Source organism: Pongo abelii, chromosome 9, assembly GCF_028885655.2.
Source record: "Pongo abelii isolate AG06213 chromosome 9, NHGRI_mPonAbe1-v2.0_pri, whole genome shotgun sequence".
NCBI lineage: Eukaryota > Metazoa > Chordata > Mammalia > Primates > Hominidae > Pongo > Pongo abelii.
This window is the reverse complement of record NC_071994.2, coordinates 57998866-58022266: the sequence shown is the minus strand read 5'-3', so window position 1 is coordinate 58022266 and position 23401 is coordinate 57998866. Positions and strand designations below refer to the sequence as shown.

General features: G+C 42.4%; 2 protein-coding genes across 6 annotated transcripts in view; one reads left to right on the top strand and one right to left on the bottom strand.

Moving 5' to 3' along the window:
• Window positions 1-5369: 5369 nt before the first annotated feature.
• Window positions 5370-22539, bottom strand: E2F8 (E2F transcription factor 8). Of its 4 annotated transcripts, none has more exons than XM_002821963.4 (13): window positions 22412-22539; window positions 21023-21146; window positions 18773-19051; window positions 18241-18397; window positions 15681-15995; window positions 15297-15458; window positions 13169-13306; window positions 11570-11773; window positions 11180-11267; window positions 10394-10928; window positions 6686-6818; window positions 6175-6569; window positions 5370-5795 (listed from the first exon to the last, which is right to left on the bottom strand). In XM_002821963.4, exons 2-13 carry the CDS (start codon window positions 21035-21037, stop codon window positions 5613-5615), a joined length of 2604 nt encoding a protein of 867 aa, XP_002822009.1. In that variant the 5' UTR covers window positions 21038-21146; window positions 22412-22539; the 3' UTR covers window positions 5370-5612. The 4 variants fall into 4 exon arrangements, with proteins under 4 accessions (XP_002822009.1, XP_002822008.1, XP_054381811.1 ...); XM_002821962.6 differs by lacking the exon at window positions 22412-22539 and adding an exon at window positions 21464-22050; XM_054525836.2 differs by lacking the exons at window positions 6686-6818; window positions 22412-22539 and adding an exon at window positions 21464-22054 and having other exon boundaries at window positions 6175-6498.
• NAV2 (neuron navigator 2) overlaps window positions 22227-23401 on the top strand; it is an 882771-nt gene continuing 881596 nt past the window's right edge. The window contains exon 1 of one of the 2 annotated variants that reach the window (XM_063728134.1): window positions 22227-22444. The gene's annotated coding sequence lies outside the window, so the exon portion shown is untranslated. The remainder of the gene's footprint in view (window positions 22445-23401) is intronic. The other variant, XM_063728135.1, reaches the window with a different exon arrangement.

Here is a 23401-nt window from a genome sequence, read left to right as displayed (position 1 = left end):
ACTCCTCTTTGGTGCTCAAAATCACAACCATAACATGAAGGGGTTTTTGTGAAATGTTCTGGCTTAAGCAACTTGATACGGAATAAATCACCTCAAGTATAGAGCCTAAAATAGCAACAGCGGTCACGCCTTGGGACTAATGCCATGGAAGCGCTGTTCTCATTTGCCATGAACAATCTGGAATCAGCCTGCTTCACCACAGTCTGAACACGCGTGACAGCACCAGGTGGCCCGAGCTCTGGATTGCGGGCCTCAGCTCCAGGCACAGCTGCACGCACACGCTGGCGCTGCACAGGGTCTGTCCCTCAAGCTTTCTGAAATTAACTTCCTCAAAATGGGGCCAATAACAACTACCTCGCAATATGCTTTGGAAGTAGATATAATAGTAGATGCTCAATAAAAATTATTCCTTTTCTCTCCCAAGTGCCACTTGTTCCCCTGGGTCATATAGGACCTGTCCTGTTTCTCAGAATGTCTCCAGGTAGAAATGACCTTATCAAACTCCAACTTCTTCAACCCGCCTTATTTTGCTGTTGTTCTGTTTTGTTTAGTTTTAGGCTTTTAGCAGCCTGAAGCTATGGTTTTTAGTTTCTGTCTCTAGTGATAAGCAGAAAAGAGGAGTGAGAAAGGGGCTTTACTGGTTCAACTAGAAATAGAAACTAAGAGCCCATGAGTGTATTTTCTCCCTTGGACACTGATGGAAGTATTGAATTTTGATAATGAATATAGGTATGTAATTTATATTTAGCATTGCTGGCATTTCATCGTGGTCCTAGATTGCAAGTATCAACAAGCTCCAGTTTGTTGGATAGTGAGAAAAAACACTGATTGGCAAGGGAAACATCTGCCATCAATTTATGGCCTTTTCCCGCAGGGGAGGGATGGAGCCCTTCTTAGGCAGTTAGACAAAAATCTATTGACTTGGACATGCAAGATCTATTGGTTTAGAAAAGTGAGTTTGGTGACATGAGTTCCCTGAAGATCCTTCAATTTCCTGGGTCAGAAGAGATAAATTACCATTCTGTAAAGGTATTTTGCCATATAGGAGGGAAGCAAACATATATATGTATTCATGAATCTTTATATATAAATACATATCTATATATATTCATATAAAGCAAAAGAGATACTATGTATAATATTTTTAGATATATGTACTTAAAGTAATATAAAACATATATATATATATACTTGTCTATCTGAGACATAAAATAATATATAAGGTAGGATAGAGGGGCAAGACAAGTAGAAGCTGATGTCAAAGTTGGAGACAACCACACACACACACAAAAAGAACTTGAAAAGGAAAATATTCTGGAGCCATTAATTTGAAAAAGATGTGGACCTATATATTTATTAGCCCCTGAAGGCATTACGGTATCATAGGTGGCTTAAACTGTGTTTGTTGAATTTGAATTTAACAAAGCAACAGTGCTCATGAATTTCTGAAATGTGAAGAAAAGGTTAAATTATAGTCAAAGTACAGTGCTCTATTTAGGAAATGGGGAGCTATATTATCATTTTAGAAAGATTTTAATTCATAGTAACAAAATTGTTCTTATTCAGGATGAACTTCTAGAAGATTCACACATAGAGGATATTTTTATTAAACAAAGTAGGATAACATAGGCATTGTTTTGCGCAACACAGTGCTGAGCATATGGTAAAAACTGGTAAATACTTGAAAAAGAATTCAGTATATACAGGGCCTTTTAAAAATGCACTGGATTACTTGACTGTGGAGGACACGATAATATATTCCTTACCTACATTTTTCTACAAAATGATGACAATCATAACAAGTCCTCATTTAGCCACTGATTTGATTGAGCAAGTCACTGGCCTGCGTTCACTCAAATGGGATACTAAAATGTAAAACTACTTTTTAAAAAGTTGACTAAGAGATTGATACCTTTTGTCAACCTAAAATAATAACACATTTCCTTTGAGCTTATCTCTTATTTTAAGCCCTCAAGATATGAAAACTACTACTGATAAGTACTGTAAAGAATCTGCAGTCAACTCACATTCTTTTATATAATTAGTAGGATTGCTCAGGCAGCTTATCTTCTTTAAGTTCTGAAAATCTCTTTATCCTTTATCTTCAGAAACACTAATCACTTGGGAAGGACAAGACTGAGAGAACTTGTTTTAAAGTCGATTAAAAAATTTTTTTTTTCATCAAATTCTATTGCTTGAGTTTCCTGGGTTTCTTGACTCTATTAGTTCAACTACTTCCCTTTCTGGTATCTGAAATTGTACTTTACATCCACTTGAGCATAGGTGAGTTGCTTGCATTTTCTGGTGAGATAAGCATTTCTGAAGGCCTTTTCTATTCATTCTTTGGCTGAATTTTGCCAGGCCCAGGGAAGTGGGAACAACTAGTCTGAGAACTAGGAAGCCTTTGCTCTGGGTTTCCTTCTGTGATCTGGTAAGAGCCCTTTGGCTACCAGCCACAGAAATGACTGGCAACATTAAGCAAAAGAAACTCTTGGAAGGATAGCAAAGGCCCACAGACTCAGTGGATGGCTGAAAATCTGGTTTGAAGATGGGCTGGTGCCATGGCCACTTCAGAGGCTGGGAAGCAGGAGCCTCAGCAACAGTTGTAGCAGGGACAGACAGGAAGAACAACACTGCTAGGATGCGATGGAACATCCAATCCCGGGGGGCTGGCCCAGGCTGGATGACAAGTCCACTCTTGCTAGACATGGGTGGGGTTCTCAATTACAGCCCACTGGGCTCCATCCAACATGGAAAATGTCATTCCTTAGAGGAAATAAGGAGGCAGTTTGGGAAAAGAAACTTTTCCCATTGCATGCTGGCTGGATAACTTTGTCCACTACTGTGCTACTACCTAGAATCTTTAAAGTTGCTTCCAGCTTTGAAAACAAATGGAGAGTGCTTCTACCACTAAAGCCATTGGAATTACCATGTCTTAGGGATGTTTCCTTCTATGAATGCCTATGAAACCAATGAACAATAATAGGACAAACTGGAAGACTTTTGTTAACAATGGGGGTTTATGTGGCTATAATAGTTACCTATTGCTGTATAACAGTATTACCACAAACTTATATCTTAAAATACATGTTTATTGTCTCATAGTTTCTGTGTGTCAGGAATCCATACATGGTTAGTTTGGGTCCTCTGTAGGGTCTTATAAGGCTGCGATCAAAGTGGAACTGGGAGCTGTGGTCTCATCTGAGGCTTGACTGGGGAAAGAGCCACTGAGCTCATTCAGGTTGTTTGCAGAATTTGTGGCCATATGCAGGACTGATTTGTTTTTTGCTGGTTGTTGGCTACAGCCTGCCTTCTGCTCAAAGGCTGCCCACAGGTCCTTGCCACTTTGGGCCCACTGACATGGCTGCTTTGATTCCTCAAAGCCAGCAAGGGAGAGAGACTACAGCAAGATGGGCACCACAGTCTTATGACATGTGACCACATAACCACACACACAATCCCATGCCCCGTCACCTTTACTGTATCCTATTGGTTAGAAGCAAGTTACAGGTCCCAACCACACTCAAGGGGAGGGAAGAACACAAGGGTGTAAACACCAGGAGGTGGGGATCAAGGGGCAACCTCACAAACCTGTCAGAGAAGCAGTACTGGGTGGGACAGTGTCCAGAGCTGCCTGGAAATCTAACACCTCCTTTCTTCCTATGCCTCTAATTTCCCCAGGAAGGTAATTCTTTTCGTGGAGAATTGATGAGGGGAACAAAACAAAACCTTGGCTTCCAATCTCTGTAGCTCAGCCACAGAGGAGAAGTGGGAGGGAGATGTAAGACCTCCTCAGAGACACAGCAGCTGTCTGTCTTGGTGTTTCTCTCGTAGTTCCGTGTAAACAATTAAATCTAGTAGCCTCTACAGAACTATACATTTTGTCTATATCTACCATTGGGCAACTTATCTTTTCTCTTTATTGCATGGAAATGCTTTATTTATACATGTGTACATACTATCTTTCTCAACTATAAGCACCTTGAAAGCAGGGGGCCATTTCTTAAATCAGAGACCATTCACTTGTTCTCTAAGAAGGATAAAAACAAAGGCAAAGGTACTTTGGAGGAAATAGTTCATATTGGTTCTGTAGTGGTGGAAGAAGAGGGGTTTCTAGGTCAAGATGCAAATCTGCCCTCTCCTAGCTGTACTTGGTTGTGCAAACAAAACGTGTATTTGAAAGGGCTGACTTTATTAATGCTCAGATTACCCTGAATCAATGTGCTTGATTCCTACCAGAGCTGCTAGGCGTGTCTCTAGAAGTAAATGGGCAATGGATAATGAGGTCCAATAGACATGAGCTGAGTACTTGCATACACTAGCAGTGTGACCATGGACTTGTTGCTTTAATCCCTGTGAGCCTCAGTCGTAGCTCATAGATATGATACATTTAAAATGTGTAACCCTGTCTACATACAGTAAACATGTAGGAAATAGATATTATGATGCTCCTTTAAGACCCTGACCAGGGAAAGCACTTGTCAGTTCTCAAGGTGCAATTCTTCCCATAACAAACGGGTCAAAGAGATGCACACTTAACACACTGGAACTTGTCCCTTCTCTTGGAGCTCCTGGGGGTTTGGTCCCCCAGGATTAGAATCCTGGGGATTAGAATCCTTACCACTGTTTTCCCGTCCCTGGAGCTGGGCCATCCAAGAAGTATGTTAAGAGAGCTGGTACAGACCCACCTCTGCGTGGAGCAGGAAGTGTGGGACAGATGCTGGTCACACCAGGGCCCCTAGGCGCCTACCTTTCATTTCTAATCTCCTGGAGTGTGGTAGGAAGCGCATGGGACTTAGCTAGGTGTTCTTGGCCAAGCAACAGCCTCTCCAAAGCCAATTTTACTTCTGCAAAAGTGGAGCAATCTCAAGGGTCAAAATGGGGGACGGAATGTAGAAACATTCTATAAACTTTGCATATCTAACGGAACCCAGCATGGATACTCTTTACTAAGAATTTGCCTCCGTGATTAGGTAAATTTTAATTTTCTCCCAACAGTGCCCTAACTGGCCAAATGAAAATGCTAACTATATCTTAGAAAAGTTTTAATTTGAACAATTTATGATTAAAAATACATTTTATAAATAATTTTTCCATAGACTTGATTGAGGATTGTTGCAAACTTTACAAAAAGATACACTGCAACAACAGATTAAAGAAATTATAAAAAATATAGCTATACCCCTATTTAAAAATACAACATTATACATCACACAGCATTTTCTTTGTGCAAAATGTTTAAGGGAATGCTGTGTTAGGCATGTCAAACATATTTACTTAGAGGGAAGTAAACTTTAATACAGTTACTTTGCATAATAGTATAGGCACAGCTAAAATAATGGATTTTTCCCCCTAGAAGTTAATATATCTTAGAGTTCAACATTTTACTTTTATTTTGTAGGATTGAAAGCTAAACTTAGCTTTATACAAATATATGTGTGTGTGTGTATATATATATATATATATATGTATGAAAACAAGTATCTGATTTCACATTGAGCAAATCCCCAACGTATTTACAGTATTTTCAGAGAATGTGTTCTCCAAATCAGTCTGTGTACATTTTCTCTATTAAACAACTCTTTAGAAAATTAAACTAAGCCAACATTTGATTAATGGACATCCTCTGTTGAGACTTCCAGTTTTCGCTGTGGGACAAAGAGAGTTCCTAAGGAGGTTTTATTAGCACCCTCAAAATCCATGCAGGATGAGCTGGTTGGCTTGGTGGGTCCACCTGGAGTACGGAAGAAACTTTCGGCCACTAATTGTGACCCTTTGGGTGTCACAGGAACAGGCTGATTGGAAAGAGAAGAATGGACAAAAGAAGTCAACCACACACAGATACATAGTCTTACCAGACTTGGAAGATTGGGCTGGATGAATGTATTGCACATTGGGAAACTGGCATATCTTGAAATTGGCGAGGGCAGCTTTGGTGAGTTTTACATTCTCAATTATTTTTGTTAGGGGAGAGACAAAAATCTCATGATAACCCAATAATATGGATGCCTTGGACACTCTTCCTGGGTTCTGGAAGAAACGTAGGCCTTCAATCTCCTGACTCTCCCATCCTTTCCCTCTCCAAAGAGAAAAGCAAAAGCAAACCTCTTATGACACGGATACTTGGGGCTTAGTAATTCCAGGAAAAATTAAATTAAGAAGAAAGCCTCTCACCTGTTGTGCCCCTGTCACAGCAACTGATTGTCCATTTGGCTGGCTGTGGCCTGGGACTGGTGAGTCATAGTTGGTGGCCCTTCCTTGCTGAGTGCCTGCATTTTCTGGTACGACATTAACAGACTCTATTCTTGGAGACACAGGAACGATTCCAGGCCCTGGGCTGGCAGACAACTGCACACTGGGTGAGATGAGTCCCAAGTGCTGCAGGGTGAAGTTTACAATGGCTGAGCTTGGGTTCTGGATGGGAACAGGGTGGCTTGAAGCGAGAGCCGGGCTGTTCCCGACAGGTACGGCTGCCACGGAAGTTGGTGAGACCATTAGCTTCAAAGGTGTTACATGAAAAGAGGGAAAATTAACAGCAGTGAGTTCAGATGATGTCACTGGAATAACACCTGGAAAGAAAAGGGGGACGATATCTTAAAAGCACAGGCATTTATCCAAGAAGTTGACAAGGCTTAAGTGAACTTGAGACCGGCCCACATCTGGTTAGTGTTTTATGTGCACTCACCTGCAATTGGGGAGCTGTAAATCCTGTGGTTTGGGGAAAGAGCACCTGAGTTTTCTTTACTAGACAAAATGGACTCTGCCCCCAGGGATGAGCACTGGGTGAGAGGGATTAGGTATCCTGATGGGAACAAGGTCTAGAAAACAAGGAGGAAGCGTTTATTTTACACACAAATACAGGAAGAAAAATGGCCACGTGCCTCTTTCAGGACTAATATCCCTTGGTGGTTGCCTCATTGGACCAAAGCCTCCAGCGGTATGGGCTGCAGGCAGCCTGGCCACCTGGCTCCTAGACGAGAATACCCTCCCACCCTTTCCAATGCTTGCCCCGCATAATACAGAACATGTTTCTTAAATGCCACCTGTGGTCTTAGGACATCTTTGGATGCTGGCACTGACCCTGCTTAGGGGTAAGGATTCATCCAGCACACCACTCTTACACTGATAACCTAACTCTTGCTACTGGACTCCTTGGTATGATGTAGTAGTAATTGATTGTTCTTGAATTATATAGAACGGTATTTCCCAAAGGGCATTCTGAGGGACCTGAGGTCCATGGGTTGCAAACAGGCATTACCTGATTCTTGGTCAAATATAATTGGAAAATACTGAATTAAACAAAGTCAAATGGTGTCTTTATTAGAGAATTTCCAAGAGATTTTAATGGTGGCATGCCTTAAAAATCTCCAAGTGGGGCACACAGCAGGTAGCATTTCCCAAACTATTTGGCAACTATATTTTCAGTAGGCAATTAAGGAGGACTGGTATTCTAAGGAAACACTTTAAACGACATTGATTTAGAGAAAGGGGGCTAAACTATTGGCCATGGGCCAATTCCCACTCCCTGCCTGTTTTTATAAATAAAGTTTTAATGGAACACAATCATACTCATTCATTTATGTACTGCCTACAGCAACTTTCCTGCTACAATGGCAGGGTTGAATAGGGGCAACAGAGCCCATATGGCCTTAAAACCCCAAAAATGTCTACTATCTGGCCCTTTAAAGAATGTTTGCTGGCCCCTGATTTAAAACAGAAATTATATAAGTAAAGATTTCTTTCTAGTACTGCTTGCTCTAATGATAACAAGCAGTCTTAAAATATGCAAAGTACACCAGAGTTAAAAAAATTACAAATAAGATAACTGATTAATTCATATGAGAGACGCACAAGCCATTGAGCAAAAGCTTTAGGCAATAAAGTTATATTCCAACTAGAAAAGGCCCAAGGGTAGGGTTGCATGTACCTCCCAACATCCTTGTTAGATCACTGTACTTTTCCAAATAGAAAAAGTTTACATGGGTGCCTAAAAGTCTGCTTTAGCCTTACCATGAGTGGGACTGGCAAAAGCTAAAAACTGCTCTTATAAACTAGGGACCTCCTTTTTTCTTCCTTCAGACCTTTCTTCTCTCCATTGTCAAAACAAGTTTAATCTAATTGTTAATAGGTCTTTTCCTTGGGAACCAGGAAATTCAGAATCCACAAAGCTAAAAGTATACTACAAGCTTTTAATTTTGTTTCTTAGGTACTTGGTCCCACTCAAAATCTCTACTAGTAGGTGCCTTGAAAACTGCAGGAAGAGAGAATTTTTAAGGGGCAAATTTAGATGCTTTATGAAGACCTGCTCTCTATTAGCTTTAGTTATATTCTCTCATGGTACAAATTATTCTGATTGCTGGTTTAACTCTTTCAAGTCTTCAGTAAAACCCACAGCAATAGAATAATAATTTTTAAATTTCCAACAAACTATATTCATTATAAAATCTTTTAACCTATAATGCCAATTCCCTTTTGTATAAAATAATTAGAACTATTAAATTGCAGAATGAATCTGACATATTTGAACTTGAAGTCTTTTAGCCTACAGTAGCCCTTCCACCCCTTCCTCCTATCATGTCATCTTCATTCCTATCATTCACTACCTGATGTTTGTGTTTATTTGCATACTTATCTTCTTTCCACTCCTAGAAGCGTAAATTCTCAGTAAAAATTTGTTGAATGAATTAACACATGAATCTCTCATTGTCTTTGTTTTGCTCAGGCCATACTAAAATGAAATGGTTAAAGTGGGCTGGGCATGATGGCAAATGCCTGTGATTTCAGCACTTTGGGAAGCCAAGGCAGGCAGACTGCTTGAGCTCTGGAGTTCGAGACCAGGCTGAGCAACATGGCGAAACCCCATCTCCACAAAAAATACAAAATCAGCCAGGCATGGCAGCACACCTGTAGTCTAAGCTACTTGGGAGACTGAGGTGGGAGGATCACTTAAGCCTTGGAGGTCGAGGCTGCAGTGAGCTAAAATCATGCCACTGCACTCCATTCTGGGTGACAGAGTAAGACCCTGTCTCAAAAGAAAAAAGAAATGGTTAGAGTTGCAGAGATATAAAAAAGAAGCAGGAGTATATGGAAAATCTATCCACTGAAAATCCTAATCCTGAATAACTATGTAAACAACAGGAGACCATTATTCAATCATACCCATTGGCCAAAAGAAGTTATGGACCTCCCAGAATATTGAAACTTTGTGATTTCCCACTTAGCATATACATTAAATACAAAAGGATACTATGTAAGATAATAGATGTTTTGAATGGTTACCACGAGGCCATCCTCAGGGAAGATTTGACAAACTCTAAACTTCCTCTTTAATAACAACAGTAACAGATAATGCCTTTCAGCTTATAACACGTCTTAAAAGGATCAAACCCTTTTATGTGTATCATCATGGAATAAATTCACTTAACCCCACAAAAACTATAATATGCCCACAGGCAAGTACCCAAAAGCAATTGCCACCAAAGGCAGGTGCTGGGTTAGATTTGATCCAGAGCACAGTGCTTTATATCCAGTAGGTGATGAGGAAAAACCGATGGAATAAATTCTTTACCGATGCAGAAAAATAAGACATAGAGAAGTAAAATAGCTTGTATTAAGAGCAGGGGCAAAATGAGAGATTAACTTTTACTTGCACATTTAGTGGTATTTATTGGATGATAATGTCTCTCATATATAATTGTCCTAAGGGAGAAAAATGAGATACTGTATGTAAAAGTGACTAATATCTATTATGTCTGCTATATGTGGGTAGGCATCCAATAAATATTAATTCCCTCCTGAACTAATCTCCACTTAGGAAAAAAATTTGTCTAGCATGTCAAAATCTCTAGAAACCAATACATGAACTACATCTACAATTTGTCAAGATCAGTTTGATTTTTCTGTTTACATAAAACAGAAATTTTGATTTAAATTTTAGGTAGAAAGTAAAATGGGGAGCAATTTATCTTCTAGGCAACAGATGCCAGTTACATGACATCAAACAAACATTAGGTAATGACTCAGAAAGCAGGAGTTACAGGAACCCTATGCATCCACACGTTCATTTAGGGTTACGTCTGCTTGTAAATTATTTAAGACTTTCATGACAGGTGTTTGCATTCCAGTGTGTGATGGAGAAATGGACTTAAGGACAACCACCCATGGTACTTTAAAAAGAGAGCAAATAATCCCTTCCTCCAAAGGTTAAAAATGTCCCTGCCGTCATCCCAGCCAGAGGATTAGCTGTTGAGGGCCTCATTTGGATTATGGGATGCTAAGGAACAGTTCCTTGTCTTCTGAGAGAATGCTCTTCGGTAAATTTCACAAGCCACCAGTCTTCCTGTAATAGACTAGGGAATTCCTAAAGCTTTGTGCAGTTCTAGGCTGTACTTACTGTGGAGACATTTTCAAGTCCTTTTAGGTCTTCTTTAAATTTCTTTTTGGAACCACTGTCCTCGAGTATGCTTGCCCTCTTTGAGCCTCTTTCTCCAGCTGGCTCCCTGGTTCGGCTCTTTGCCCCTTGCCTCTCTGGTGCTGGCAGCAAGCTTCCAGTCCTGGTAGAGGCACTGGCCTTTGAGGTATCATTGGCTGCCTTCTCAGCGGTGGCATCTGTGGAGTCTTTTGATCCAGTAGCTTTAGAAGAGTCGGTGGTGCACACCGTTGGGCTCAGGCCTTGGGGTGGCGTCACACTTTGGTGGGCTTGAGCGGGCTGCAGGTAGATGGCATAGGATGGGCCTGAAGGGGCCTGAGGTAGGATCAGGGGCACTGCTGATGACAATGGGCTGGGGATCAGGGGAACCACTCCCAGGGGCTGGATGAGGGACGGTGCTGTCAGCTCCATCTCAGCATTCACTGGGGGGTCCAGAGGGGCTACTGGTTTGCAGGGTCCAGATCTTGCCAGCTGTACTTTCACTTTCTGTCTGGATTCACTAAAAGACAAGATTTAATACACGACATGATGGATATACATTTTTCTAAACTGTTCTAACGCTTTAAGCCTCATATTGAAGCCATGCTTTTATGGAACATGCAGATAATTTCTGTAATGAGTGAGTATGAGATACAGAAAAGATTAGCTCTCCAGTTCAAGGCTAGTGCTTCTTCTCACATAAAATAAGTAATCCTAACAATGTAATGTAAAAGTAATTCATCCTGTTATTAAAGAGCATTGCCAACCTACCTTGATTGCTCTTCTAACTGCATTTTACAAATAGCTGCGAGCTGAGCCATTTTACTTGGGAAGGGTGCAGAATTCTGAGAACTCTCAGCTGGTAAAATAGAAAGGAAGAGAGCATCGGTCAAAGCTAAAGAACAAATGTTCACACAGATGAAACCTCACTGAAGTCAGAGGAACAGAAACTGTGCACCTCCCCTCAAAGTTGCATAGCGATTAAAGAATAAACCCCATAAATGACTTTTTAAATTTTTACATTAGTTAGGCTTCAAGAGGGTTTAGGTATATAGATATTGAAATAATTTTCTGACAACTATTGCAAGGATCACGTAAGCTGAAAAAATGAGATAAAAGGGAATTCTTCCTAGCAGATCCCTGACATTCCTGAAAACATACCTTTGTTGGTCTTGATAGGGCTACTGGGCGCAGAATTTATCTTTCTCCGATCACTTTCTATACTCTTTACCAATTTGATAAGAGATGGGTGTCGAGTAAAGTTTGGTTTCCCACGTGTGGAAAAGAGGTTTTTGGCACAGTTCTCTTTTGAAGACCGTCTCACCTCCAAATCAGAGGGAGTAAAAGGAATGACTGGGCTGGAGCCTGAAACAGAAAATGTCTGTGTATTAAAACCTGGATGGCTCAGTTTGCTTTTGGGATATGAAATAAAACAATTTTAGGAATAAAAGTGGCAAGTTACAGAGCACCGACCATGTGCCTATCACTGTTCTAAGGGCTTTACAGAGAAAGCCTTGTTTACCTTATTAAATGAATTCTGAGACACAATATTTCCTACATTAGCATTTCTGAAACTGCACTATATCTTATAACCAGTGGTGAGCTAGAGTGTAGTTATTAGTGATTTTTCTTTCTTAGTGATATAGAAAGAATTGTGCATCTTACAGTCAGTGGAGTCTTAGATCTGATGAAATATGGGTGATCCTCACAGCTCCATGAGGTAACTAACTGTTCCTCAAGAAATGCAGCCCTGTGTCGGAGATGAGAGCTCTGACCCACACAGACATTAACCTACTGGCTCAAGGTCTCTCAACTGGGAGCATGTGGGCCTGGGATATGAACCTGGTCAATATGGCCCCACAGCTTTCACTCCAAATTCCTGCACCAAAGGACCTCTCTCTGAGATTATATCACAGTAACTCCACTGAGGTGCCATTGTTCTTCCCATTTCACCAATGAGAAAACTAATCCTTGAAGAAGTAGCTTGTCTCAGGCCGCAAAGCCAGAGTGGCAGGGCTGGGAATGGAACCTAAGTTTCCCTCTGTCTCCATGGCCCACGTTCTTGTCATTTTCAATGATTCTGGGTGGGGATCTTTGGTAGAATGCAAAATGTCAGCATCGCAGAGTTAAGATGAAGACTAGAAATATCTACTTTGATACCAGAGTGAACTCATTCCATATTCTCAATGGGCACAGGTTCTGTTGTGGTCACTGTGCTGCATAGCAGCAATAGTGTTTTATGCTTTGTGGTGCTTTCAACTTTCCGAATCCTTTCACATACAGATTCTACTACTTGAACACAGGGTGGGAGGTTGCTATGGATCTTGGTTTGCTGATGGAGCCAGTAGCCAAATTTTCTATATTGCCATTCATCTGGAATCATCTTTTCAATCATATCTATCTTTTCCATATGGGGCTGTGAGTAGGAAGGGGAAGGGAAAATATCTCCCAATGTGCATTAATTCAAAATAATAAAGCAGGATAAAGAAAATATGGTACATATACACCATGGAATACTATGCAGCCATAAAAAGAAATGAGATCATGTCCTCTGCGGGACATGGATGAAGCTGGAAGCCATCATCCTCAGCAAACTAACATAGGAACAGAAAATCAAACACTGCATGTTCTCACTCATAAGTGGGAGTTGAACAATGAGAACACATGGACACAGGGAGGGGAACAACACACACTGGAAATTAAAAATTAAAAAAACACACAGAAATAATAAAGCAAAGGGTGAAAGAAAAAAATACATACCACTGGTATTTGGACTGATTTCTGGGCCGGTCCATTTAAAAGCTGGTTTTCGGCCTCTTTCCTCTGTAACGTGAACTTTCTTGATAAGATCCAGGCTACTCAGAACATTAGCTATATCATACAACCTCCTAATTTTTGCTGGGAAAAAAAGTATATGTACCACTTAATGGAATAATGAAAAGATCAAAGAATTTTCCTTCAGAAGGACTTCATGTATATTCTAAGAGCTGTCTTAACCATCAATGTCAGACAGAGAAACTTCTGCCTCCTTTTAAGTTCTTCTGGTGATACAGCTTTAATTAAGATAAAAAAGTTTTAAATATTTAAAAGACTCAATTACTGCTAGTACTCAATGTTGAAATGACAATAGCATATGTTGACAAAGGAAAAACGACTTGATGAGATCACCCTATCTGAAACTATGTTACAGACTGTTTCAAAAATAAAGTCACCATTCCTGGGTACCTTCTAATGAGGATTCAGAAGAATTTTATGAACAGAGAAATAAAAGTATCTGTGATAAATGTCTTGCTTTTCTGCTTGTAATAGCTTATAACAAAATTCATTTACTATCACAGCATGGAAAATTCTGTACCCCATCAACATGTGTAATTTTTTAATACTGTCTTTATGTAACATGCAAAACATAGATCTGTGAACTTGACAAACCTCACATATCTTAAAGAGTTTTGTTACAAAAAGTCTGTTTTTTACTGCCATCTTGATAGTACAGACTACAAATCGAGTCTCCTTCCTAGCCATACCAGAAGGTTCTGAATTCCCTGGGGATTCAGTAACTTACACCTCTGCAGTTCCTGGAATAGTTTTCAAGGCTATGACTAACCAGTGAAACAAAGATGAAAACTATCCGGTGACTCACAAAAGGCAAGTAACCCCTCAGTAGTATCAGGACGTGTTTTCTGAAATTGCAGATCTCCCGATATCCCGAGCCAAGTGCCCCTCCCCATCCTCCGAGCACTTCTTTCCACACCCTTCTTGCAAAGTCTGGTGTAATGGTGAGGGCATAGCTCTTTTGTTAGGAATCCAATCTACAGTCCCTTCCCAGTTTTGAGCAGGTAATCTAGCTAAAACCATTCTTTCAAAATGGCAGACTACCCGTGCTGCAGGTCACTTCTGGGGACAATTTTATGAGTCATTTATAAACCCTCTATATCAGCATCAGTGGAAGGAGACCAGGGTGCAGACCCACTTTACAATTTACTCTCATTTACAGCTTACACAGAACAGATTCTTCTAGTGTTTACTTTTTTTTTTTTTTGAGATGGAGTCTTGCTCTGTCCCCCAGGCTGGAGTGCAGCGGCGCGATCTCGGCTCACTGCAAGCGCCGCCTCCCAGGTTCACGCCATTCTCCTGTCTCAGCCTCCTGAGTAACTGGGACTACAGGTGCACGCCACCACGCCCGGCTAATTTTTTTTATACCTTTAGTAGAGACGGGATTTCACTGTGTTAGCCAGGATGGTCCGGATCTCCTGACCTCATGATCCGCCCTCCTCGGCCTCCCAGAGTGCTGAGATTACAGACTTCAGCCACCGCATCTGGCCGTGTTTACTTTTGAGAACAATGTTACAATATCAAATGAAGTAATGTGTCAAATAAGAGTAGTGATACTTGGCCAGGCGCGGTGGCTCAGGCCTGTAATTCCAGCACTTTGGGAGGCCGAGGTGGGTGGATCATGAGGTCAAGAGACCGAGATCCTCCTGGCCAACATGGTGAATCCCCGTCTCTACTAAAAATATAAAAATTAGCCGGGCGTGGTGGCGCACGCCTGTAATCCCAGCTACTCCAGAGGCTGAGGCAGGAGAATCGCTGGAACCCGGGAGGCGGATGTTGCAGTGAGCCTAGATCTCGCCACTGCACTCCAGCCTAGCAAAAGAGCGAGACTCCGTCTAAAAAAAAAAAAAAAAAAAAAGAGTAGTGACACTCATGTGTCATAACAAGTTAGCTAAATCAATATTATCATGGCTTCTAGGGAGAAGTGAAGATATAAAAACATAATTAGAGAAGATCGGTTTATGCAGCTATGTTTCCTAATTTGGAAATGAGTTTACGACTGAGATTTTATTGTTTAAGAATAGGTTCAAAAATCCATGGCAGTCATGACACTTACTTTTAAACTTGCTTTTATCCAAATCTTCCACATGGTCCTCCCCAATTAAAATCTTGGCAGCAACTTCTAGGCTTACTATCTGAGGCGTTGACACCAAAAACAGCATCACAAATTTCTGGCTCATTACCCTTAAAGACTTGTCTTTGCGGCTGTTTACAGAAGCTTTAGAGAAGGATGAGGATTAGAGAATTAAAATTCACAAAGGGACAAGTGACTTCTAAAGTAACAAGGCTAAAAATACCACCACCTGATCATACAGCTGACAACTGTGGCATCTGAACATTAAAGGCAGCAGTAGCTTTAGAGCCGTGTTCTCCACAGAAACTTTTCCTTAGAGAGAGGACAAATGCCATGCCGCCCGGAGTTTTCACTACCATCTCTCACCTGCCCGAAATTCCACTCCAGGGAGTTCCACAAAACACATGTCTGGGTGTCCATTTGGGCCAGTGTTTGATTTGATGATATGATCCTCTATACTGTAACTCTTAATAAAGTCAAACTCTTGCTCATATTCTTTCTTTTTGATCATCATAATCTGCTCAGCGTACTTGTTCTCCTCCCCGACGCTCTTCAAGGTGCCAAGGGTTTTGTTGAGATTGTGTCGCCCGTGCCAAGTGTACCTGTTTTTGGCGAGGCGGCTCACCATATGTAAACTCTCTAGGACGTTCACGATATCGTAAATGCGTCGACGTTCAACATCTACAAAGAACGTGCAATTGTGTGTTACAGATTTTTGTAACGTGTTTAGAATTGAATAGCTTTTTCTTCCATGGTTTATTAGTCAGTAAGTCCTGGATAATATCACTTTCCTAACTGTAAGTGCACATACTCAACAAATACTGTGAAGGTGAGAAAGACATGTCCTTGCTTTCCAAGGGTACAAATCATATGAATTAGAAAGGCAACATTTAATGAGGGCCTAAGATGTGCTACACAGCTTTAGGAAGTTTTCACCTTAAACTTGTGAAGTAGGTATTATGATCTGCACTTTAAAAAGGGTGAGAAAGGCTGGGCGCGGTGGCTCACGCCTGTAATCCCAGCACTTTGGGAGGCCGAGGCGGGCGGATCACGAGGTCAGGAGATGGAGACCATCCCGGCTAACATGGTGAAACCCAGTCTCTACTAAAAATGCAAAAAAATTAGCCGGGCGTCTGTAGTCCCAGCTACTCAGGAGGCTGAGACAGGAGAATGGCGTGAACCCGGGAGGCGGAGCTTGCAGTGAGCCGAGATCGCACCACAGCACTCCAGCCTGGGCGAAAGAGCGAGACTCCGTCTCAAAAAAAAAAAAAAAAAAGATGAGAAAACAGAGGCTCAGACCAGCTAAGTAGCTCACCCCAAAACAGCTAGCAAGTAGCAAACCAAGTCTTTAAAACTCTACATCTCACACTTTCCAACCGCTTCCAATACAAACACGTACACACACACACCCATCTATAATGATCATAAGATAGAAACAAAATACTGAGATTTCAGAAAAGTACAAAAACCATGATGTAGTTTTTAAAAATTTACATAAAAATAAAATGTGCCTTTTTGGGTCTAATTTTGCTTACTTTCTAGCTATCATTAACAATATGATATTAGTAATTCTGTGACTCTCATCTATTTAAATTGGGTTTTCAATATTCTATAATGTTAGAATTCTCTTCGTTCAAGAAACTTAATTTCAATTTAAATATTTGATGAGATCAGCCTTTCTGGAAAAGTGATCAATAAAACACTATTTTAATAAGGGTGCATCCTACTGACCTCTTGCTGTTCCTGGAACCTGCCAGATATGCACTTGCTTTGTACTGGCTGTTCCTTCTGCCTGGAACCCTTCTCCCTGATGTCCTTACAGCTCCCTACCTTGCTTCTTTCAAGTCCTTGCTCAGATGTCACCTTCTCAATGAAGCCTGATCTGACCACTTATGGCAAAGCACCTCCCCAGCACTCCTGATCCCTTGATCCTGATCCACAATTTATTTTTTCCACTCTGCATGTTACCTTCTAGCATGTATTATCCTTACTTACTTCCTATATCCTTTACTCAGTATCTATTGCCCCACTAGAATATAGGTTCTAAGAGAGAAGAGATTTTGCCCTTTTTGTTTATGGATGTATCCCAGGCTCCTACAACATTGCCTGACACATAGCGGTAGAAGATTAATAGATATTTGCTGAATTAACAGGTACATCCTACCCAGCTACCATTAAGCATACATGAAAAGTAGATGAATCTAAATGGCATATTCTTAAAATGTGAAATAAAGTTGATATTTACAAACATGTATTAGAAGGGCAAATTTTCTTCACGGGGTGATTGCTTTGTATTAAAATGTATTATCTTGCACAGCACATCACTTCACAGGTTTAGATTAAGATACCCACATGACTCCAAAGGTACCCCAAATTTGCCACAGGCCCGTTTTTAGCTCCAAATAGATTCAGGTCTTTGAACAGAGGAGTAAAAAGGGGCAGGAGGAATAACTTTTGCCCAACACAAAACATTCAGAAAACTAGTCCTCAGAACAATGCTGAAGGTCCAGGAGCGCACAGGTCCTGTTCCCACTCACAGAAGCTGATCCTCAGCGTCAACTAGGAAGATAACCATTCATCAGCCTGATTCTTCAAGAACAGCAAGGGAGAGCAATGAGGCAAAAGTTCACAGTTGTAACTTTGTGAAACAAGTCATAAGACAATATTGCCTTTCTTTAAAGCTTCAGAGACAACTGTAGTCAGAAGCAACCTCCATTGTGACTTTTCTGCCTCCAAGATTTGCTGAAATTTGCAACTACTTGCCTTCATTCTTATATTAGAAGAGGGCTTTGGAGATAGAAAATTTCCATGTCGCCTTATTTGTGTCGTTTACAAACACTGGCTAGATGAGCGGGGGTCTGAAGGAGTTAAGTCCATAAAGCCACTTTAATTATTAATTCTTTCAGTGAGTTCTTTGCATACTTACTAAGTTCCTCTGCCACTTCGTCAAGGCAGATGTCATTATTCACAGCAGGGTTGGGATAATTAGGATATCGTGCTAAGAACTTATGACACAATAATCCTAAACTTTTCTCTTTTCGACTTGGTTGGGATTTCTCAAATTCATCTCCAGATAAGTGTTCCTACAAATGAAAAGGTAAACAATGTCTTATTCTTAAATAAAGTCTGACAGATTTATTAGGGGCATCTGTGCTCGATGACTAACACCAACTTACACACGCTTAGCTTCAACAGCTGCAAAGTCTGGATGGGAGAAAAGGTTAGGGGGGCCAGTACAAAATGCTTGGCAAACCTGAAAGGAAAGCCTGAAACGAAAATAACGCAAAGGTTCAGAATTCCCAGTGCTATATTTCTTGGGGTCCAAACCTTTCTGGTGCTCTGAAGGAAGTTAATAACAGCCTTCGGGTGGTGATGCTTTAAATTGCCAGCACTTCTCTAATAGCTACAATCCCCCCCAACAAATTCCCCAGCCTCCAACCAGTCCTCTGAAAACCTACGTGTATACAGTCTTTGGCCTCAGGTAATCCACTTCTGTTGTCAAACAAACCCCTTTTCTGATCTCTGTTGCGGATCTCAGGGCTCACAGCACTGATGAGCATTTTCAGGTTGGCTGTCGGTGTCCACGGCTCTCCCTGAGAGCCTTCCTTGGGCTTGGTGGGTGTGGTTAAAGGGCCAAAGTCAGGCTGGATCTCTGCCAACACGATATTTGCTGTGGTGGATTCTTTCAGAGGTGTTTTCATTAGTCCCCTTTTATGTGGCTCACAAAAGAGATTTTCCTGGTTTAAAAAATGTAAATAATTAAATCCATAAAACAGGATTTATCAGACAGCTTGGATTCTAGAAATTGCATAACAAATAGAATCATGCCAAGGAAAAAATGTCTAATGAGATTGTAGAGTTGAGGAAATTAATAACTATATTCTAATGGTCATGTGATGTGTATTGTCAATTCTAATAATTACATTTCCTATTTTTAATTTTGCAATAAGGCATAAATGTTTTCACCTTATGTTTCAACCACTGAAAAAACAACTTTAGTTAGGACTTATAATTTTAATTGTATTTTGAAATAGTTTTAGATTTAGAGAAGAGAAGCAAAGACAGTATAGAGTTCCCAAATGCCCTTCACTCAGCTTCCCCTAATTGGACTGACAATGTTAAATGATCAGACTCCTAGAAATGACTTTTGTTTACTCATGGCACTGTAATAAGTAAAGGCCTACAGGGCAGAAATTCTTATCCACCTAGCATAATGGCTGCATGCAGTGGGTGCTAAATAAAATACTACTGAAGAGTCAGGGAGACAAGGAGACAAGAGTGAGGGATAGCATATGGTCAGATTTATCAGGGAAATCTAGAGTGTCTAACAGCAGGATTTCTGACCAGAAAAGTCTGCTCTTTGAACATCCACTCCCTCATTTTACAGATAGAGAAAATGGGGCCCAGAGAAGTAAAATGATTAGTTTGGTGCAAAAGTAATTGTGGCTTTTGCTATTGAAAGTAATGGCAAAAACAGCAATTATGTCTGCACCAACCTAACAGCTACCTAAGACCACAAAGCTAGATCCTGGCAGAAGCAGGATAGCCACTGAGACAAAAGGGTAAATTAACAGCAGTTCATAAATAAGGCTAATGGAGACTATATTCCTTCCAGTTTTGGACACCAGGGACTTCACACACTACTCCTATCTTTATCTATTTTCAAGAAAATGCTTGGAACAGCAATAAGTAAAATAATAGGCAGACCAAATAACTTTAAGAACATGGATTAATGGGACATGTTGTGACATCTTGGGTTTATCCAGTACATTTCCGTTTGTATGTTCATGGAATCCTGCATTCCTAGCTTGCAGAAGAGAAGATGCAGGCTGAGAGAGGTCACACAGGAGTGGAACCTGGATATTTTCACTCCAAGTATGGTGCTCTCCTTACATGGAAGTCAGTGTGGTGGACCCAACAGGAGCTCCTTGCCAGTATGTGCATCTGAGATGTGCTGATTTGAGAATAGGCTTTTTCTTTGCCTCAGATTATCAGAAGCAATGGTAATTCTCTTATTTGACTAACATCTAAAACTATTAGGAAATGTGCATGCAAGTTCACTTTTTTTTAATCTATCAGTAGTTGGACACCCCCCACAGACAATTCTTTTGTAATTTTACAAAATGTTTGCCCCCTAAACAGAGCGTTTTGCAGACCCCATAGATAAGCTGCCAATTTGGTAAAAAATTATCTTAAAAAGAAATTCAGTCTCCAGTCATGTCGAATGCTGTTTCTGAATTCCAGTTGTTCAAGAATCCTCAGAAATGTTGTAATGAAACTAACGAATTTTTGAAGAGGGGTAGGTTTGCCCCTTTACAATCTTTCTAGTTTTTAATGATTTGGTAGCTGTCTCAGACATAAACAGAGAAAAGGTATTTTTAAGAATAATAAAATTTGTTAGTTTCATTACAACATTTCTGAGGATTCTTGAACAACTGGAATTCAGAAAGGGCATTTGACATGATTGGAGACTGAATTTCTTTTTAAGATAATTTTCATCTTTTAAACTATATTAATTAAATTAGTATATATTTTAAACTATATATTTTTGAAACTACAAGATAAGGTTCATTTTTTCCAGGTTTTTACAGAGGCTAACCAAGGATGTGGCATTAAGAAGATATATTGGATAGGGAAAAATTATGGAGTTAAATCAGGATGATACTGAATTTAAAATTGCAATGATGAATACTGAAGTCATAAAGTACCTTTTCGTTCTCCATTCTGTAAATTCCTCATACATTTAGAGTTTAAAAATGAAAAATCTGGAGTTCCTCCCCAAATCCCGATGGTTCAAGTAGTCCAATCAATTGTACTAAAAGTTTTAATATCCTTAAAGAAAAAAGGAAATAGAAAAAGTTAGAGAAAAACAAGAACCAAAAGATCTGTTGAAAATTCCTTCACGGACAAGAGGCTACGGAAACAAAGACTAACGAAAAATGACAAACTAGATTTACATTTTATTCTCGACCAGAGATCGCCCCACTGAGCGGAGAACGCCAACAAATGCCAGTAAATTCCTTCAGCAAACGGATCGGCTGTCCTAAGACTTCAAGCAACCCACAGAATTTCTAGTGACATCCCTCTCCCATCTGTAGAAAAGGCGGGCCATTCTCCGGACCCCAGCAAATACTTTAGGAAGCACCCACCTGTTTGCAGATCAGGGCTCCGGACTAAGCGCACGAGCCCAGGTCCCGGCTGAGCGCACGCGACCCCAAGTAGCTGGGTACAAGTCTGCATCTAGATGCCTGGATTTCTCCCCTTACACACACGTGCACAGGCTCAGCAGTAAAGTCGTGGGAGGTCGCTTGACAGGAAAGTTCCAAATTCAGTCCCAAAGCTCCAAGCATGCAGTTGGGCATTTAAAGAGAGTCTTATAATTAAGACTTTTTTTTAAATTTAAAAAAGGGCTTCCTTAAAGATACAAAGCACTATTTACTCCCTATTCGGGTGGCCAGTTCACACCACGGCGTTAGACTCCACCTTGGAAGGCTGTATTTGCCCAATAAGGCAAGCAGGTACAGTCCCCCGGCCGCCACTCGCTCGGTGCACTTCCCCCAACTTTCGGCCAAAGGCCCCTCCCACAGCCTGTCCGCCCGCCGCCGTCCGGACAGTTCCCGGACAGCATCATCGTGGTTTCCAGGACAACAATTCCCGACCAATCAGAGGTCCGGAAGCGGGCCTGCGATTGGCCGACGGCACCAGGGGCGGGGCCGGACCTTCCGCCTTCGATTTAAAAATTTGGCGCGGAAAGTCGGACCGTGGCCGGCACCTCCCCTTAGCTGCGCGGGGCTTGAGCGCGGGCAAACCCGCGCCCGGAACCACTGCATCCCCGCCCCTCCCCCTCGTTCGACTCCGCCCCTCTGCGCGGGAGCTCAGCTCCTCCCTCACGGCCCCCGGCGGAGCGGGAGGCGGGAAACGGCCGCCGCCACCGCCGCCGCCACCCGCCCGAGCCCTCTCCAGGTGCCGTGTCGCCCGGGCGCCGCGCCCCTCTGCGTCCCGCTGACCTGTCAATCTACCTCACGGCGGGAGCTGGCGGGGGCTGAGCCGGGACTCGTCAGCACCGCTGCCCCTCTCAGGCCCGGGAGCCCGCGTACCTGGCAGTCAGTCAGTCTTTCCGCAGCGCCGAGGTGGGTGCCGGAGAGAGACGCTGGGACCGGGACTGGCGGGCCGGCTGGCGGGCAGAGGGAGCGTGACCGTCCAGGAGCAGCCAAGCCCCCGATTTGAAATTAACCCGCTCCCGGCGCGAGCCGATACCGCGGGCGGGGAGGGCAGCTCCCCTCCCCCACGCCCGCTCGCCCCGGCCCCGGCCCCCGCGCGCCAATCCGAGCCTCCCGACCGTAGCCGCCGGCGAATCGGTGCAGGCGCCGCCCTCCGCTCCCGCCTCTACGGCAGAGTTGGGGGAAAAGTTCAGCAACTTTTTTTTCCTTTTTTTTTTTTTTTTGCATACACCCCCTCCCCTTGCTCAAAGTTGGGGAATAAAATTTGGCCAGTCCAAGGCTCGCGGGCTTGGCCGCAGGCGCCCTGCGATTCCCTGCTTGGGGCTAGCTCACTCCTGCCCAGCCCCAGGCCGGCTCACCTGCCCTCGGACTCCTGCCGGACCTCTCCCCCTTGCACCCCTGGCATGCATGATTGTGCTGCCCACCGTCTGCCCCGTGCCTTGGAGAAACTGGTGTGAGGAGGGAGAAGCTTGGCTATTGGTGCCTAAGCTCCGTGGGCGCGGGGCCTTGGCCCAGCGGTGAGAACTCAGGTGTAGGAGGAAGAGGAGGAAGGCGGAAAACCCGCCAACCCTGTCCCCGCCGTCTTTCCTCTCGGTCTCCCACCCACTCCTCCCTTTCTCTTCCCTGTTGTCTTTCCCTCTTTTTCCGGTCTCCGAGCCTCAGGCAGCTTTAGCCTGGTTCCCTGTAGAGCCCTAGCAGGGTGGGGAGACACTTCGATCCTTCGTCCTCACTTTGCAGAACGGGACACCGAGGCCCGGGGCAGCGGCGCTGCCTCGGCTGCTGCACCTGGATCATTTGCGCCCGCGTTGGCTCCCTTTGCTCTCCTCTGCCTTAGACTTTTCTGCGGACTGGTGCTGAGTGTTGCCC